Genomic DNA, 18529 nt, shown 5'->3' on the forward strand with positions numbered 1-18529 from the left:
CCAAGTATACCTAGTAAGACCATGATAAGCTTTTTCAGATGTGTTTAGGGTTGGAACTAAAATCTGCAGGACACCGGCCCTCCAGGAACAAGTTGGTGACCCCTGCCATAGTGCACGGTGTGAATGAGTGTGTGTGGATGTTTCTCAGTGTTGGGTTGGGGCTGGAAGGGCATCCACTGCGTAAAAAGCATGCCAGTTTATTCCGCTTTGGTGACCCTAAATTAATAAAGGGACTAAGCTGAAAAGAAAATGAATGAATGAATGAATGAATGAATGAATATAGTCCTGGTAATCAGTCTTCATGAGCTTCAGCCGTGTGTTTGTAATCAGTGGTGATCTGGAACTATGTGTGAAGTGCATGATGGAATATGTAGTCCAGCTCAGTGGCAGATATGTAGAGTGCCCTCTAGTGTGTCTGTTGGGCACTCAACTTGGTGACTGTGAAAGAATTATTTTTATAGTAATTTTAATAGAAACCAATAGTAATGGTTTTCCAAAATTCTTTAATGAAGCTTTTGTTTTGTCCAACAGAAGAAAGAAACTCAAACAGGTCTACAGCAAGTGCAGGATGAGTAAATAAGGACAGAAATATCCTTTTTGGGTGAACTCTCTTTTTAACTTATTCAACAATGCTAAACTTAAAACAATTGAGAACAAATGCAGTTACACACTGTAGGAAATGCTGGGTTCAACACAATCATGTGGATTTTGTGTTGGGACAACATGAAGAAATTTAGTTAACTTATTTGTTTTTACAAATTAGTGTGCAGTAACACACATAGCACCATAGTCATGTTTGACAGTAATAAAAAATTCAAAACTTTCACACAGACTATTTTTATCATCATAATTCTGATGTTATTTTTTTCTAATAGTATCATTTAGGACACTATTTATGTGAATAAAAGGATTGAATGTGTCACTTTGGAAAACTTGGACTAAACATGTAGGTCTGCAGACTGTGACTAATCTGTTGCGGCTTGCAACCTTTTTTCTAGTTGCTATCCGACAAAATTTTGTTGAGAGGTCATGCTGGTGCTACTAGCAATTTGCATAGCTAATAAGCATTGCTTTTCTTTTTCCGTTATGCATATGAGAAATATTAGATGCCAAATGTGCCAAAAGTGGGCAAAAAATAGTGCCGCTGTTTTGAACCCTGTACAAAACAGACCATTTATCAGAAGAAAAGACAGCACAGCGCAAGCTTAGAATGAATGAGTGATCACACGTCTACTAAACAGAGCTTTGAGATCCAGTACAAATCACAAACGTCTCTGTGATTTAAACTAGGTTAAAGCCAGATGAAAGATCTTTGGCATTCACAACAGCATCCACGCAGAAAATTAGTTCTTACAGTTAGAAGGCGTTTTAAATTCACAAACTGAAAAATGTTACCGAGATTTATAGCAAATCGACAGTAAATACAGTCAAATCTATCTACTATTGTTACACTAACAAGACATTTGTAGCAGTAATGTGTGTATTTTTACTATAATATTGATGAATTACATATGTTACAGGGGTAGTGAAATTTAGTTGCATTATTAATATTGCAGTAATTATAGTATTGTGTTTATTTACAGAATATTATAATAATATGTCTTTAAGCTACAGTTTTCATTGCAAATACCACCAAAACCAAAACATATATAAATTAATAAATTATAAATAAATCTGGATACAACTTCAAGCTCCTGCTAACCTCAACTCAAGCTACTGTCAACTCAAGCTAAATGTATAATATTATAAATATTACATTTGCACCACTTACTTAAGAAGATTTGTAAACTCATGGCACCGTTGAATCATTGAAGAAAATAAAAAATATGAATCATAAATATTGCATTCGCAGATTGCAGTGCAAGCAAATCAGTTGGCCACCCTTAAATGTTAGTCTGGAGTACTGAAACAGATTTATCTTTTTCTGTAAACACTTTTTCAGAGTTTCCAGACTTTTAGTGATTGAGCAGAAATGTGTCAGATTTTATTTATTTGAAAACCTTCAACTGTGTTTTAAAGCAGCCAATGCGAATGTTATTACACTGTAAATGCGAATAGTATTCCTTACTATCAAAATTCTAGTGTGTTTACTTAATTTTAAGCTAATTGTTGAGTTTACTAGAAATGCATTAGTGTTGCTGACATAGTAAGGTATAAAGTTCCCATAACTAATGTAATTTGAGTAAAATTGCTTATAAGGGCTAAGCCATGCTGTTACGCATGCGTACTGGGTGGTGATTTCCCATCCCCCATCCCGAGTCACAACCAACCGCCACTCAGCACCGCCATCGAAGGACAGGATTTCATATTGAGAAGATGTACTGCTGTAAATCAAGGTAAACTTTTCATTTTAATTACTACTTTGATTATATTTGTATAGTATCAGTAATCTGTTTATTTCCTGCACTTTGTGAAATTGTTTGCTGTTTTGTGAAAGAATTAGCCCATGATTTTGTGACTAAACGTTTTGACCACTGCACTTATTTGCAATACTGTCTACTTTACTAGATAAGCTATTTTCAGCTGCTTAGTCCTTTTTAATAACTATTATTAATTTGTAAAGTTGGTAGTAATTTGTAAAGTTGGCGTTATGCTCTAAAAGAGCGGGCCGCGCAATTTAAATGATCATGCACTGAGAGAGCAAGAGCGCACGCAATGATCCATTCAAATAGATGTAACGTTAACACACAGCTGTAGGTCTTCATTTTAAAAAAAGAAAACGAAACCTATTTGGCCGCATTACAAATACAGTAGTTATCGCTGAACTTTCGTGGCGCTTGTTGTGACGAAAATATGCGTGTTTTTTTTTAGATTAACTTTTAAGAGGTAACCGGCAAGAAGCAGGTGAGGAGATCAGCTGTGGTTCGGTCCGGCGTCAGCGAGCGGCTCATGACCAGACCAGTCGCTTTTTTTCTCCATGATGGCCGGGGCAGCAGCAGTTTTAACCCGCCGGGACTTTTAGAACATTATAAAGCAGTTTCAGCTCAAAATGGACCCGTGAGTGTCGTAAGTAATTTAGGATTTCGATGGGATTGATTTGTGTCACTGTATGAGGCAGATACATATTTACACATGATGCTAAAGTGTGCTTATGCTAACAATCCCTATGAAACTTAAGGTTAAACTTATGAAAATGCGAGAGAGATTTAATTAACTCATTATTTGTTTTATATGCTATTTGTCTGTACTTTATGCCGTTTTGAAGGATTATTCCAGTGTTGCTGTTATGTTATTGAGTGTTTTGTATTGCTGTAATGACAAACAAATCTGACCAGACGCGACTGAATATGTGTGATGGATAACTAACGTTAACGTTACGTTAGTGATAAAGTGGTATAACTCGTACAACCAAGCACAGATACATCACTTTGTTTGCTCAATATCACACAAAGGCATCAACAAACTTTTGTTATAAGCAAACTTTTTGCAAAGAAACAGGCTTTGCCAAACCTGTTAGTTTGCACTTTTAAAGAAGGTTTCACTTATTTTTGACAATTTAGGGCAAATAAATTTGAACAATTACAGTGTTGTTTGAAATGTAGCACACCCTTAGAGTGTTGTGAGTGGCATATTTGGTTTGTAATATCATTATACCCTTTATTTATTTTTTATTTCAGACTACCAGTTTGTGAGCTGATATGCAGTGGAATTGTAAGTTTTGCACTTACACATCAAAGAAAAACTTTTTAAACACTACCGCACAAGACATAGAACATATTCATGAATTGTTCCAGTAACCTTACCTTGTCTCCATACTGAGTGTCAGGGCACTTTTAAATCGTTTAATGCATTAAAAGTACATTTAACAAAGTTCTCAGCAAAAAACTGCATGATCAAGAATAGTCAGAATATTTTGTTCATTTGAATAATCATCTGAGTACTAGTTAGAAATAGGGTTGTTGTGATACCATTAATTTATGTTACAATACTATACCAGCTGAAGTATGGTGATACCAAGTAGTATTGCAATACTGTAATTCATAACTTAAATCCATGAAATAAAGAAAAATGTCAGAAATACTATATTGTGTATGTTATTATATGCCTACTTGGCCTAATTTAAATAATTCCCTTATTGTTGAAAAAAGTATTTGCACATTTGTTCACCTAAAATGTATTCATCCCAGCAAAAAATACATTAAAATAAAGATACATAAAGAAAAGAGCATTTTTCCAACAAACCTAGGCTATATGAGGTGGTCAAAATTGTTTCCTGTTGCTATTTTGGGTTTTTCATCTTTTTTCACACTTATTATAGGATAAGAATCCAAAGTAATTCAAAATTTCACTTCATGAGTCATTCTTTTTAATAGATTGTCACGGTTGTTGTACGTATTATATCATATTGACAGGAACAAAAATAAATGAATTCCGATTTGAAATGAACCATCAGAAAATATGCAATAGGCTACTATAAAAGGCGCAAATTCTACAGTTTTACAACCTTAGAAGGCTCCATAGACTATTAAAATACAATGATTTATTGTTGCTAAATCGTGTCAGCATTTTAGTAACTTTTTCACATGCAGCATTTTGTATTGTAGGCAGACTGTTAATGACAATATTACCATTTACAAACTACAGTGGGACCGGCAGTATCTTGGAGCCATAGTATCACGATACTACCATAGTACTGGTAAACTGTGCAATCCTTGTCAGAAAGTTCAGTGTCCTTTTAAAGACTTCAATTGAGACAAATATATATTCCACTTTTAATGCGCATAAAAGTAAGGCACACCAGCAACAATGCCATGAGTATATTTAATCGGGGGTTGTGTTTATTACTGTTTGGTGACAAGTATAGCTCATGCTTTTGATGACAGGCGCCAGGAGTATTTGGCAGCTTTTATTATTCAAGTGCATTTAACTATGTCATGTTAAAGTGTAACATCTGTTGCTCAATGGCATTGCATTGTATCATTGCATGTGTTTCTGATTTCTGTTTTTTGTTTTAGAATTTCGCTTAGCCATGTCAATAACACTTTACGTTTTTGTGCACAACAGTGACATCCAGAAGGAAGTCATAGAGGAAACACCAGCTGATACAAGTGCTGCAGAAGGTTTGTTTTCTTTTCAAAACTTTGTGTGATTTTGTGAATTTGTGTTTTTGAATGTTAATAATGACTATTAATGTTTTTGATTGGATCATTGCAGAATTCAATCAAATATCAGGAAGAAATGTGAGATGCAAGTTCTACGCTGCATTGGACACACACTGCTCGTTTAATTGAAATTAAAAAAAAAAAAACAGGAGAAAATTGCAGAAGAAAACTAGAAGAGATTTTGCAACATGTTTATTCAAAGGTATTTTTGTGACATCATCTTTGAATCATAATTTGCATTTGATTGCAATAAATTGCATTTGATGTTTACATTGGGCTATAATGCATGTCTACCTGTCTTTACTTTTTCACAGTCATCTGATGTAATGCTTGTCCGCACAGCAGTTCTCCGGGGTCTTTCAGTCCTTTAGAGGGATGAGTCTAAAGAAATTTTCAGGATGTGTTTTGTAAGTAGTATATTATTGTTTCTGCTTTCTTAGACTGGAAATGAAGCAGTCAATCCAGTTTACTTCACTTATTAATATAAATTTTTAATTTTATAAAAATAAAACAAATGCATTTAATGTAAGTATTTGAAAGTAAGAGGGATGTTATATTATGGCCTTTGGAGCAAGAGCATTGCCATGTTGCAAATACAGCAGCTTGTGCCATCACAGGGTCAGTTAGCTTCATTGGCCAGTGAAGTAATGAATGCATTTCTTTAATTTTTAATCACACTTGTTTTGAAAAGGAGGAAGATTAGCTTGAAAAAAATTCTTAATAAGTGTAATAGCTATGTAATATGTTGAGAGAAATATAATTTCCGTTGAAAGAACCTGCTGGATTAAGATGTAAAAAGATAGTGTTAAAAGCCACAAAGTCAAAAGATGCTCCGTATTATAACCAACCCTGTGAAGTCACCTGCTGTGGGATCGTAGATGGCTGCACCCTTGCTCCAAAAGCCATACTAAAACATCAATTTTGTCTAAAATAAATAGTTATTAATAAATTGGAAATCAGTGTGCTAAATAATGCAAACTTGACTGACTGCTTTAATCTAGCAAAACCAAATGCATTCATGAATTGGTTCCCAATTTATTAAGCTTTCCCCACAAATATTTATATTGATTATGGTCTCTCACACATTTGCATTAAATTTCTTGAAAATGTTTTAAAAGTACTTTTATTGCAGTTTGTTATTACATTACAGTGTTTCTTTAATTTCAAAAATTGATTGTTCCTTTAGAATTGTGTTATGTTTTAAGGTTGGAGCAAACATCATTTGGTATATGTAGGAGCTAGGGTTGTCAAGATACTGGAATTTGGTACCAATCTCTGCTGCAATTTTAAGCAGCAAATTTCCTGCTAACATTTTAAGCACTGTTGAGCACATTTTTAAACAGCACTGTTTTGCCATTCTGTTCACATGCTTAACAGAAATGACACTCAACAATGCTCAAATGTTAGCAGGAAATGGATGTTTTTAAAATTTCTATATGGGTTGGTACCAAATTCCACTATCATGACAAGCCTAGTAGAAGCAGTACAGGCAAATCCATCGTGTTGGTCTACATTTGAGAAGGAGCACCATAGCAAGGCCTTCTTATAAGAAGCATTTGAATGTAAAATGTATGAACACACAAATAGTCATGCTAATAAGCAACTAGTTAATAGGGTAATTGGTCCCTACTGAAGTGTTACCAAATTAAGCACAAGGAATTGTAATTTTTTTCACCTCTGCTTTTGGTCTCCTGGCCACTACAGGCTTTATTAGTGCCATTTAGAATATCAAACTTTACTTATTTTTCTTTCTCTATTCATAGGATGTAATTGTAGAGTCGGACTTCAGTGCAGAAGATGTAGGCCTGCTGCCTGTCATGTGTGAAGATGTCTAAAGAACCGCATTATGGATGCAATGTGGGCCTTTATACTGGAAGGAAAAGTGGTTATGGACTTTGCCACATGCAGTATGTCTCTTTTTTTGCTTTGATTTACACACTGAATTCGGACTACCCAAAGACTTTGAGCAATGCATTTGAATTTGTTCAACGTGTGTTGCTTTTGCTGGGAGGGAAGCTTAATGTGTTTTTATCTGCGAGTGCCTATATACTGCTGTGCTGTATGTTTAAAGGTTCAGGTATAATGGCATGTTTAATTACAAAGTGTTGCTTTTTAACATGTTGCTGTTTGCAGTGTTACATTTAGGACTGCAGCATTTTGGTGTTTAAAACACTTTTTTTTTTTACCAAAAAAGTGTATTGTGATTTATAGGGTTGTCAAAAGTATTGAGTTTGGTACCAATCAGTACTGAAAAAAAAAAAAAAAAGTCCATCCATTTCCCACTAACTTTGCAAGAACTGATCGGCCATTGTGTTCACATGCTCAGCAGACATAACTGATTGGCTATGAAGGTCATTGTTTTTACCACTCTTCACCACTGTTCACCAAGTGCAAAGATACAAAGACACTGGATAATTTTAAAGCACTGTCGATCAGTCGATCCATCAGCAGGTAGCTCATATGTTCGCTTCTAAACAGATCAGCTGATCGACATGGCTTTGAAACGCTTCAGTGTCTGTGTAACTTTGTTTGGACTCAGTGAAAAATGGTAAACCTATGACAGTCACAGCCAATCACAGTCATTTCTGTTGAGCATGTGAACACAGTGGCCAATTAATGGTGTTTAAGAACGAGCTCAGTGGCACTCAAATGCTGGTGAGTAATGGATATTTTTAATATTTCAGTATTGATTGATGCCAAACTCAATACTTTTGACCACACTAATGTGATATTTTCTGTAGGACAATCTAAACTACACAGTCTAACAAATCAGCTTTAAAGCTAAATATCTGTTCCTCTGTGAGTGTCTATATGCTGCCATGTTTAGAGTGCTGGTGCAATGGCATGTTTAATTACACTAATTCACGTTTAAATTCATGTTTAAATACAATAATCTTTTTTCCAAGTGTCAAGTATTTAAAGTTTTTTTGATAGATTTTTAAACATTTTAGAAAACTTGTGTTTTAGGGTTGAACATGTTTATTATATTTTTTGTCTGTATTGCTATTTACAGTATATTACAGCACTTTACAACAGGTTTTTACAAAACTGTATTGTGTACAAGTGTATTGTGATACTAAAATATCACAAGTTTATTGTGAAATTCTGCTATTTTTGTCAAATAAAATGTTTACATTTAAGACCTGTATAATGTCATTACTTGTAAGTTGAACTACATATTTTATATTCAGTTTAATTGAAGAAAATGTGGAAACCGATTGCACGTAGTTTCTTTAGTTGACATTACTTAAAATGGTGGATTAAAGCAATGTTGAGACTACTAGCATTCAAGATGTTAACTGAACATGGTAGAACAGTATTAGTTAAATAGAGTTAATAAAGTAATCTTACTATAAAACCCTAAGTAAGGTTACTAAATAATGACAAGTATGTTAACTAGAATTTTCTATTAAACTTACTTGATTTTTAACAGTTAGTTTACTTTATAAGTTTTAGTTTTCTTACTTCAAGGCAATAATTAAACTTAACTTAAGATTTCCTTGTAAGTTTATATTACAAAAATAAGGCAATCGGTTTCCAAACTTTTTTTAAGTAAACTGAACATGTTAGAATTTACAGTGTACTCGATTGAGTTTGGCCAGTAAGGACATTCTGCACTGGTAAGCCATCATCCATCCACATGGCTAATCAGCTATAGAACACATACGACTGCAGCCGGAAGATATATAGGATAATTTATTAGGGATGCTACGATTGATTGGCCAAAGATCGGTATCGGCCAATAATCATAAACATTTTATGACTCGATCAGTACTCGCTAATCTGGCTGATCCCATGAACTGATCGTAGATGTTAGTTTACAAGCAGAGGAAGATGCATTTTTACTTTTTATGCATCCAAACTTCAAATGCACTCCAAACTTTTTCTTCATTAAGGCATATTTAATTATTCTCCCATTTTTGCAGTTTGCCAATCGCATTGTCTGTTATTTTTCTTACCAAATCTTATAATTTTCTATTAAGCTATTTCTGACCATGACGTGTCCACACTATATGGTTATAAGAGACGTGTTTAAGGGATTATATTCAACATCCTTTCTACATTCTTTTAGAATTCTTTTCTTAAAGTTAAATAAACATCAAAATCGGTACTCGGTATCTGCAGATCACCATTACGTGGAATCGGTACTCAGTATCAGCTTCAAAATTCTTATCGGAGCATCCCTATTATTAGAATTATTCATCAAATTTCCTATTAATTGTATTTTATTTAATTGTTTCTACCCCTACCCCAACCCTAAACCCAATTGTCACAGTAATGTAAAACCAGATATGGATCTGGAGGTTTCTCTATTAGTATAGCTGATTAACCATGTGGATGGATGATAACCGCCTTTTGAGACTACCAGTAGACTCAGAAGCTCCCTACTGGCCCATATCTAATAGCTGATGATAACCAACGATAAAGCCCGTTGAATTAAGTGATAGCATTCGAAGCGTGTGTCTGAAGATGACTAAATTTCTTCTGGGTTTGGATTTGAAAGATGTGAAAGTGGATAAATAATCAAATCTGATCACCCTCATATGCTGTATTAGAACCCAATGAATAAAACCCTTTTTTTGGATTGGAAATGGGGGAAAAAATGAAGTCAAGATTGGAATGACATAAGAGCAAGTACATTTTTTTTGTACAAACTGTCCTATTAATAGGATTAAACCTTCTCGTTTTGATTTTTGTAACTTTTTTACCCTCACCCGCCCACCTGCTTTTGCTGACACTGCACTTGAGCTCTTTCTCAATGGCTCATGCTGACATTCAATTAGTCCCCTTAACCAGCGCACCTCCCCACAGTTAACGACTCGGAACCACGGTCTTCCACAAGTATCCTTTCTTTCCTCTTTTTTTTTCAATTAAATCACTTGTCTCAAAACGGAGGACAGAAAAAAATGGCCTCGGGGTCATGGCAGCCAGCGCAAGAGATGATTTCCCCGTCTCTCCGTCTGCCGCTTTCTCTCTCTCTCTCCTCTTTCAGAAGATTTTACTCTGATGAAATGAAGCTAAAATATTTCAAAGTGGCTCACACACTTTTATTCGGCTGGAGCTGCATTTGAGTTCTCCTCTATAAACACATCATTTATCCAGCGCTTTGATGGCGAGGCAGACGTGTTTAGGACAGTTGATTGCAATGAACACAAGTGTCAGGCATCACAGGGGTTTGCGCTTGAAACATTTGGGAAAAGAAGCAATTATTTTGCCTTTCATCAGCCTCTTGAGCTTCAGTGAGGAAATCTGTCAAAGGTCACTGCAGGCGTGACACACATGGACATTCGGTTGGGGTAAAAAAAGTTATGGAGAACAAGAAAACCCAACTAAAAAACTATAGACGTCAAAACATCACAGAATTTCTAATGCTTTCCCTGCAAATACTGTTTAAAACATCAGATTTTAACCATTAAACCAGAACATTTTAGTGTGTTTTTTAAACATATTTTACTTGGATTGATTGGTTTTGACACAATTTGAAAGCATGCTCATTTTAAAACTCTTCTAGAGTTATACCATTTTTTAATCCATCCGAGACTGGCAGGAGCACTTTAGCTTATCTTAGCATAGATCAATGAATCGGATTAGACTATGATTATTACGTCAGAATGAAAGTATAGTTCCAGCCATGTGGCTTAGAAAAAAGAAACTTTTCATTTTTCTATTGGTCTTATTACATGATGCAACTACAGAAGAGTCCAGACTTTTCTGCTTGAAAATTCTCACACACACAAGTAAGGATGGTGGCTGAAAAATTGAAAATCGTAAGTCACTTAAACTGAAGCTTTATTAGTTAATAAACATTCTTTTAACAATACACTAGCAGGCCTTTTTCCGGCTTATTGAAAGAGGTGGGTATTTGGTTTCTGAAAAACTGAATCTTTTTGCAGTTATTTGCCTCATTTTCTATTTAATTATGACGTGTAAGTACTAATCTTTGCTGCATTAGCTTGTCGGATGGTTATCATAACCACACTTGTTGATGTACCAAAAATATTTCTAACATTTTGTCAAATTATTGTCAAACCTATCATTAATTTATTTAGGTTTTTAAATCTGTTACAACTTGTTTTAAATTAAAAACTGAAGCCTACAAACAACAACAAACTGGCCCGTACATTCAATTTTCCTTAGTCAGAATTTGGCCATTTAAATAAAAAAAAAATATAATTTAAAAATAATAATGCAACTTTCGGTCTTTCAAACCACCCAAACCTCCCATTGGCTGCAGGCCTTACTATTTAATTTAACTTAATACATTTTATGAAGAGAGGATTAATTAATAATAAATTTTAATAAATTAAAATAAGTGTCAAGTGCAAACCTTTGCCCTTGAATTAAAACTTTGTGCAAGATGTTAATGGTCTGTGATTCAATGATTTATGCTAAGCTAAGCTATAGTGCTCATGGACCCTGAGATCGGCTGAATGCACATAAAATGGTAAAACTTAACTACTTAACTCTAGCGGGTTTTTAAAATGAACCTTTTCCTCAACAAAGTTGTGTTCCTTTAATGCCACTAGTAGAAGATAACATATTAACAGTAGAGGCCCAAGGGACCATTATAGTTTTCATTAAAGCAAATGTAGCCTAATCTCCATTACAACCACTAAAACCATTATAAATTTGATGATGCACACGCTCACACACACAAGATAAATGTAGGTCTTCATACGCAGCACATTATTGTGTTAAATGTTCCTTTCTTCTGTTTTTCATTTTAGCATTCCACTTTGAATGCCTCACACCTCATTAATTCAAACAGCATTCTCTGCTGAATAATAACGATCGATAAGATCATTAATCTTTGGAAAATATGATCACATATCTGTGAACCACCCACGCTCTTCTACCATTTGCATTCATATTAGTATAAATGGGAATGAATCAGTCAAATGTTTCATTACTGTAATATTTCTGCTGAGGATGTACAGAAGCAGAGGCTCACTGTGTTCCTATAGGAAACAGATCTTGTGAGAGAAAGTGAAGCTTTGAAGATTGCAGGTTCGTTTGTGTTGTTTTTGTTAAGGTTGAGTGGAGGATGCAGATTAATGATGGTTAGTGGTTACTTGTTAGTACTTGGTAAACTCAGTTGTTATCAATTTAACCATAAATTCATTAAATCTAGTCTAGATAGCACTGGGTAAACGATTAAATGTGATTGTGATTAAATACAGCGTGCTTGTTTAGTATCCAGCTTGCTTGTTTTGTACAGACATAAACTATATTTTTCACATAAAAACTGACTCTGTTTTTACAGGCTTGTATTTTGCATTCCTTTTGTCTTAGGAAGACGATACTGATAGTAAATAATCCAGAGATATAGAGCGCCATCTACAGATACACTTTAATAAACAATGAGGAAACGGCCAAAGGTGGTGCCCTGCTGCCACCCAGCGGTCATAAGTTTAAAACAAAGGTAACGTTTTTATATTTACTTCATTATTAAGCCTTCTTAGTTGGTGATTTTTGACATTAATTAGGATATATCAGACCTCTGGCGAATTAGGTGCCCGTTTCCACACCATCTGTTACCAGAATGAATGAATCAGATCAATGATTAAAATTAATCCATTTGATGATGGTAATTATATTAATATTTCAAAACATTAACATATTATTGAATGTTTCGTGTTATGACGTCCTTGGAGGAAACTATAATGGATTTTAGTTCACCCCAAAAGAAAAAAGTGTCATTTACTCATTCTTCGCCTTTTTAAAGCCTTAACCTCCATTGTCATGTTTTTTCCTATTATGGAAGTCGGTTTACGACTTAAAAACTTATTTTGTGTTCGAAAGAAGAAGAAAAAAGGAACTCACGGTTTAAAACCTCATGGGTGAAAAAACTGAGTCATCTTCATTTTTTGGGTGATCCCTTTAATTTCAGGTGAAGTGATCTGCAGTGGACAGCCGGTAGGTGACGCTGTTTAAACATTTTTAGATGAGAACAACAGGCCGCATTCAGTTTTCTGCCTTGAGTTTAAATTCTGTAGTTCTCTGACAGAAAATTCACTCAACGACATTTACGTCTAACCATCGAATGGAAATGAAACATCCTCTGAGATGAAGACACAAATCTTAAGGTAGGCTACTGAAGTTTATGAAAAGTTTATGTTTTGTGTTATTGTGAATAGCCTACTTTTAAATCGCACATTTGAGAATACATATATAAAGTAGGCTACACAAAAGAGCTTAAATGATTGCGCTTTGGCTACACATAGCTTACGTTTTGACGTTTTTATAGGGACATTTTTGTGTTCCTGAAAATGAAAACGTGCAAAATTGTAGTTTAACAACTTTGTGGAAGTGCATAATTCCGAATAATATACAGAAAATGTCTCATGAAAAATAAAGTAATAATTAGCATATCAATTATTTCCCCTAAAACTATTTGTAGTTCAAATTTATTCACGAAGCTCATCATCTGTATTTTGATCCTCTGATTTATATGCGATTTTATTAATTTATTTATGTATATAATTAATATAATTAATCAGATAAGTTATTTCACCTATTATATTACATAGTACATAGTATCATGTGCATTTACAAATAGTAAACAGTACATATTTAATTTTAATAGTTACTACAATAAATAAATTCTTAATTCTTAGAATATATACTGTATTATTGTATTTTATATAAACTATCATTATTATACATTTAAAATATTATTATATGTCAAATTAAATTGTATTATATCATATCATATTTAATATATGTTTAGTTTACTTAGACTGAAAAACAAAACCTTTATGATAAAAAAAATCTATTGTATATGGATTTATAATAACAAAAATAGTCCTGCCGTATAATTTGTAACTATATTTGCATAGTTTATTCAAATATATATTTAAAATAATAATAAATCATATATTACATTGTTCATTCAACATATCAATTTAGTTCTCTTGAATTAAAATTATATAAATTTAATACTAATCATATTCATTACAATAATATGTCTTGCCCTATTATGCCAATAATTATATTTATATACATTTTATTTACATTTATTTAAAATTATATTATATTATATTATATTATATTATATTATATTATATTATATTATATTATATTATTCATTTTCTTTTTGGCTCATTCCCTTTATTAATCTGGGGTCGCCACAGCAGAATGAACCATCTATTTTTCCAACATATGTTTTACGTAGCGGATGCCCTTCCAGCTGCAACCCATCTCTGGGAAACATCCACACACACTCATACACTACGGACAATTTAGCCTACCCAATTCACCTGTACCGCATGTCTTTGGACTGTGGGGGAAACCGGAGAACCAGGAGGAAACCCACACGAACACAGGGAGAACATGCAAACTCCACACAGAAACGGCAACTATTATTTTATATTATATTATATTATATTACAAAGCAGTTGTTAGCGCTGTCTCCTCACAGCAAAAAGTTCACTGGTTCGAGCCTTGGCTGGGTCAGTTGGCATTACTGTGTTTCGGAGTTTGCATGTTCTCCCCACAGTTTAAAGACATGTGCCATAGGTGAATTGAACAAACTAAATTGACAATATTGTATGTGGGTGAATGAGTGTGTATCTTTTCAAGTGATGGGCTGCAAATGGAAGGACATCTGCTGCATAAACATGTGCTGGATAAGTTGGCGGTTCATTCCACTGTGGCGACCCCAGGTTAATAAAGGAACCAAGCCAAAAAGAAAATTAATGAATGAATTATAAAATATTATATTATATTATATCATATTATATTATATTATATTATATTATATTATATTATATTATATTATATTATATTATATTATATTATATGTAAATGAATTATATGAAACGTGAGGACAAAAAAAACTCCATGAATAACAATAATAGTCCAGCCTTGTATAAAATGTTTGCCAAAATATATATGTGCATCCAGTTAAATCTTGAAAGCATCCAAATACATCAACAATGTATTTTTAAAAACCTACTCTGTTATAGTGCAGAAACCTCCCTGCACCACTCAGTGTTGGATATTTTCCAGACAGAGTTATTTCTCCACAGCCATCAATCACACAGTAAATAAATAAATCAGTCAGTCAGCTGATCTATCAGTAGTGTTTAAATATATCCAGCGTATACACCTACATTTCCAGCCCTGCTCGCTCAGTGACAGCTTCTGAGTCTGAATGCATCCACTGTGCATCTCAGACATATCAAATGACAGCAGCGTGTCTGAAAGCATGACATTCCCCATTTAAGCTGATTGGCTGACATTCGTGAGCAGCTTGTAGTAGAGACCGTATTGAAACGTGTTAATCCTGCAAAGTTAAAAGCGGCCCCTATTTTTAGCCACTGTTGTTATCACACATCAGCGGGTCTGTATTAAATCCTCCGCCTTCACAGAAACACACGTTTACACTGCGCTTTGCCTGGATCACACTTGTCTCTCACCAGCTCGGCTTTGCTGAACACACTTGGAGGGATTGCTATGGCAACTGGTTGCTATGGGTGATGTGACACCACTACATGCTCATCTTGGTGAGGGAAAGAGGGAGTTGGACCACAGAGGAGAGGAATGGAAGCGGAGAGACGGCGATTTTATTTTGATTGCTGAACAAATCGACGAGCTGGGCTGAGGAAAAAAAGTTGTGACAAGCATCTGTCTCTGGGCGGACAGTCGTGATGGAAGCTGTCTCTCTCCCCGCTTATTTCGGGTCTCCATCACCCTCCCACTGATGAATCCTCTTCAGTAACAACAGGTGAGAAACTAATGCTTTCATTGCATCCGCAGCTCTGTGTATGTGCTCTGGCATCACCGGCTTCAGCTGTCAGAGCGGGGAGAACACAATTTTCTCCCATTTTAGAAAGCATCGATCGGGTGTTTACATTGAAATTTTATCAAAACAAATCGCAAATGGGGAGAGGAGATAATGTCAGGAGCTCCTGTAATCCAAACCCCAGGTACGCTCGAATATCATGTGTGCGACTTCACATTGTTCATGAGAAATCTTCAGATTTGTGGAGCGAAATTGAGCCAGGGAGTGCCAGGGCTGATCGCGAGCGCTGGCATCAAAGAACTGAACCATTAAAGGGTCAGCGACCAAACAGAAACCGGCGCTTTCAGAGAATAAATCAGGGAGGCATAAAAGAAATACAGTTGGATATGGATTTGATCGCGTTAGGATGAGAGAGATAACACACTGAAGGCTGTCCTGGTACTGTAATTCTGATGAACATGTACACGGTGATCTTATGTAATGTGTCTTTAAACAAGAGGCCCGCGCTGCTGTGCTGTGCTGTCAAATTGTTGCTGTCGGTCCTCAAAAGTGTGACACGTTTGCTTGTGACATTTCACGCTGTTTCATCTTTCCAGAATGGCTCTAAACAGAAACCTGTTGATCTGGAAAATGGCCGCGTGCCCCTGACCCGCTCCGACACACTGGAGAGGATGGCGGAGCATCTCCACAGCAGCACGCTGTCTGCGTCTGGGGCCACCCAGCCCATCCCTTTCCTCACACTGGAGCAGAAGGCTGCCTTCGTCTTCGTCCTCCTCCTCTTCATCTTTCTGGGGCTGCTGATCGTGCGCTGCTTCCGAATCCTGCTGGATCCGTACAGCAGCATGCCGAGTTCCACATGGACAGACTATATGGAAAAAGACACCTTCGACTACCGCATTGCCTGAGCTGCTAGCCTGATTTTGGGCTAGGAGACATGCGATGATTACCTCACACACACACACACACACACAACCACCACCACCACACCTCCTCCACCTCAGAGCCGACCGTATCCCTCAAGTGTTGTTGTTCGTGACGGTGGTTTTGTGTACTTGTGGATCTGGTTGTTCCATTTGAAAACTGCACTTAGACACACTTTCATGTCTCACGTGTTCTGACAGGGTTTCGCTTCCACCACTGATGTCACGTTCAGCATGGCTGAAAAGTCTTAGCGATGAATCTTTTGTGTTCGAAAACCAGCTTTATTACGGACTAATAATGTGGTTAATTATTTTCTACGTCCACAAATTAACAGTTTGGTAATTGGAAAATTAAAAAAAGTAGGTTAATCCATTTCTCAATGAGTCATTCCACACTTATCATAAAAGCACAGTGCATTTGTTTTGGGATGATTACATCCTGTGAGCTCCTCGGCTTGGGACTCTTGAGCTTTGCGCCTTACAAATCTGTGTGTTTACAGAACGGCCTGAGAAATTGGCCTTGCTGTTATTCAGCTAAATGTCAATCATTGTACTGACCTACCAGCCTTGGTGGGCAAACTGAATGTTTGATTTGCCAGGTCCTTTCCCTGCCTCTCTCTATGGTGTTCTTAATAGGATGAGTCCGGTTTCCTCTCTGTTGTTCTTCAGTATTTGCCGATGTTGAAATGGACTGTTCTATCAAACGTTTGCCGTACTGCCCGGGCTCTCAGCACAGTGCTTTCTTTTCCTTCTCAAAGTCTGGTTCACCTGTGATTTGCTTGACTTACAGTACATGTTTAGTAGAAAAGAAGCCAAAATAAACAGGTGCGGCGTGTGTCTTGCGTGCAGAGGAGGTCGATATTGCCATTTAGGTGCAACTTAGCTATTGCTTTCCGGTCTGTAATGCAGAGGGTGTTATTTGTCCACAACACCGATCTGCTGTTCTCACGATGCACATTGTGTCTTAGCTGAGTGGCGTGTCCAGTAAATTTGAGCCTTTAAAACGGAGAGAGATGCTGACGACTTTATTCAAAGAGAAAACGTGCCATGTAGTTTTCAAGTGGCTTTTGCATTTTAATGTGCTTTTATATTTGTTTCCAAATAAAAAAAAGGATATGTTTACATCTCAACTTATTGAGTGTCTTTATGCATGAAATTGGGCAAGGTTGTGTGATGTCTAGTGCAATGCTTTATAGATACTTTCTAATTCTGGTTCAGAATTTGGATTTGAATTGAGGTGTAGTAAGCAATGCATGTTTATGAATTTTAATTTAAGATGTAAAAAAAAATGTAAGCGCAGAAGAATGATTACAAAAACTGTCAACTTGAAGGTGTATTGACCCTAAAGATGTATAGATTTTTAAAAAGCCACCCATTGACCTTATTTTTTGGGTACGAGCATGCGCAGCCATTTGAATCCTTTTGGCTCGACATTTCCAATCTCATTCACTTTTAGACATTAAAAACAGCTGGTTCTGCTGCTTGATGTTGCAAACTGATATTTTCTTATATTATTCTGCTTTGTCTGTATAGTCATGGGTAGGCCCACACAGAATCTGCACATGCAGAAATTTGCTGATTTCCTCATTTTTAGCCCATCATTGAGTCTATTGAATTTACTTGTGTAAATGTGTGCAAATTTATATTTATTCATTTTAAAAATTAATTTCACTAAAATTATTTTGATAAAATGTTCATATGATTTATTAACAATCAAGATTGTAAAGTAATATTTTATGTACTTTTAGTAGATACATTAT

The 18529-nt window shown here is 35.5% G+C and overlaps 1 protein-coding gene and 1 long non-coding RNA gene across 3 annotated transcripts; both read left to right on the forward strand.

Moving 5' to 3' along the window:
* Window positions 1–2289: 2289 nt before the first annotated feature.
* Window positions 2290–8250, forward strand: LOC147840322 (uncharacterized). Of its 2 annotated transcripts, XR_015511555.1 has the most exons (8): window positions 2290–2336; window positions 2812–3006; window positions 3618–3651; window positions 5005–5060; window positions 5155–5304; window positions 5417–5509; window positions 6866–7412; window positions 7696–8250. It is a non-coding gene; the product is annotated as an uncharacterized LOC147840322 (long non-coding RNA). The 2 variants fall into 2 exon arrangements; XR_015511556.1 differs by lacking the exon at window positions 2812–3006.
* A 7384-nt stretch (window positions 8251–15634) lies between these two features.
* Window positions 15635–17891, forward strand: LOC100536175 (cortexin-2). Its single transcript, XM_087287238.1, has 2 exons — window positions 15635–15831; window positions 16446–17891. Exon 2 carries the CDS (start codon window positions 16521–16523, stop codon window positions 16752–16754), a length of 234 nt encoding a protein of 77 aa, XP_087143364.1. The 5' UTR covers window positions 15635–15831; window positions 16446–16520; the 3' UTR covers window positions 16755–17891.
* The last annotated feature ends 638 nt before the right edge of the window (window positions 17892–18529 follow it).

Source organism: Danio rerio, chromosome 16 (assembly GCF_052040795.2).
Source record: "Danio rerio strain M-AB ecotype USA chromosome 16, GRCz13ab, whole genome shotgun sequence".
Lineage (NCBI taxonomy): Eukaryota > Metazoa > Chordata > Actinopteri > Cypriniformes > Danionidae > Danio > Danio rerio.

Coding starts and splice junctions, on each gene's coding strand:
- LOC100536175 (XM_087287238.1), top strand. CDS start 16,521: ATGGCGGAGCATCTCCACAGCAGCACGCTGTCTGCGTCTGGGGCCACC.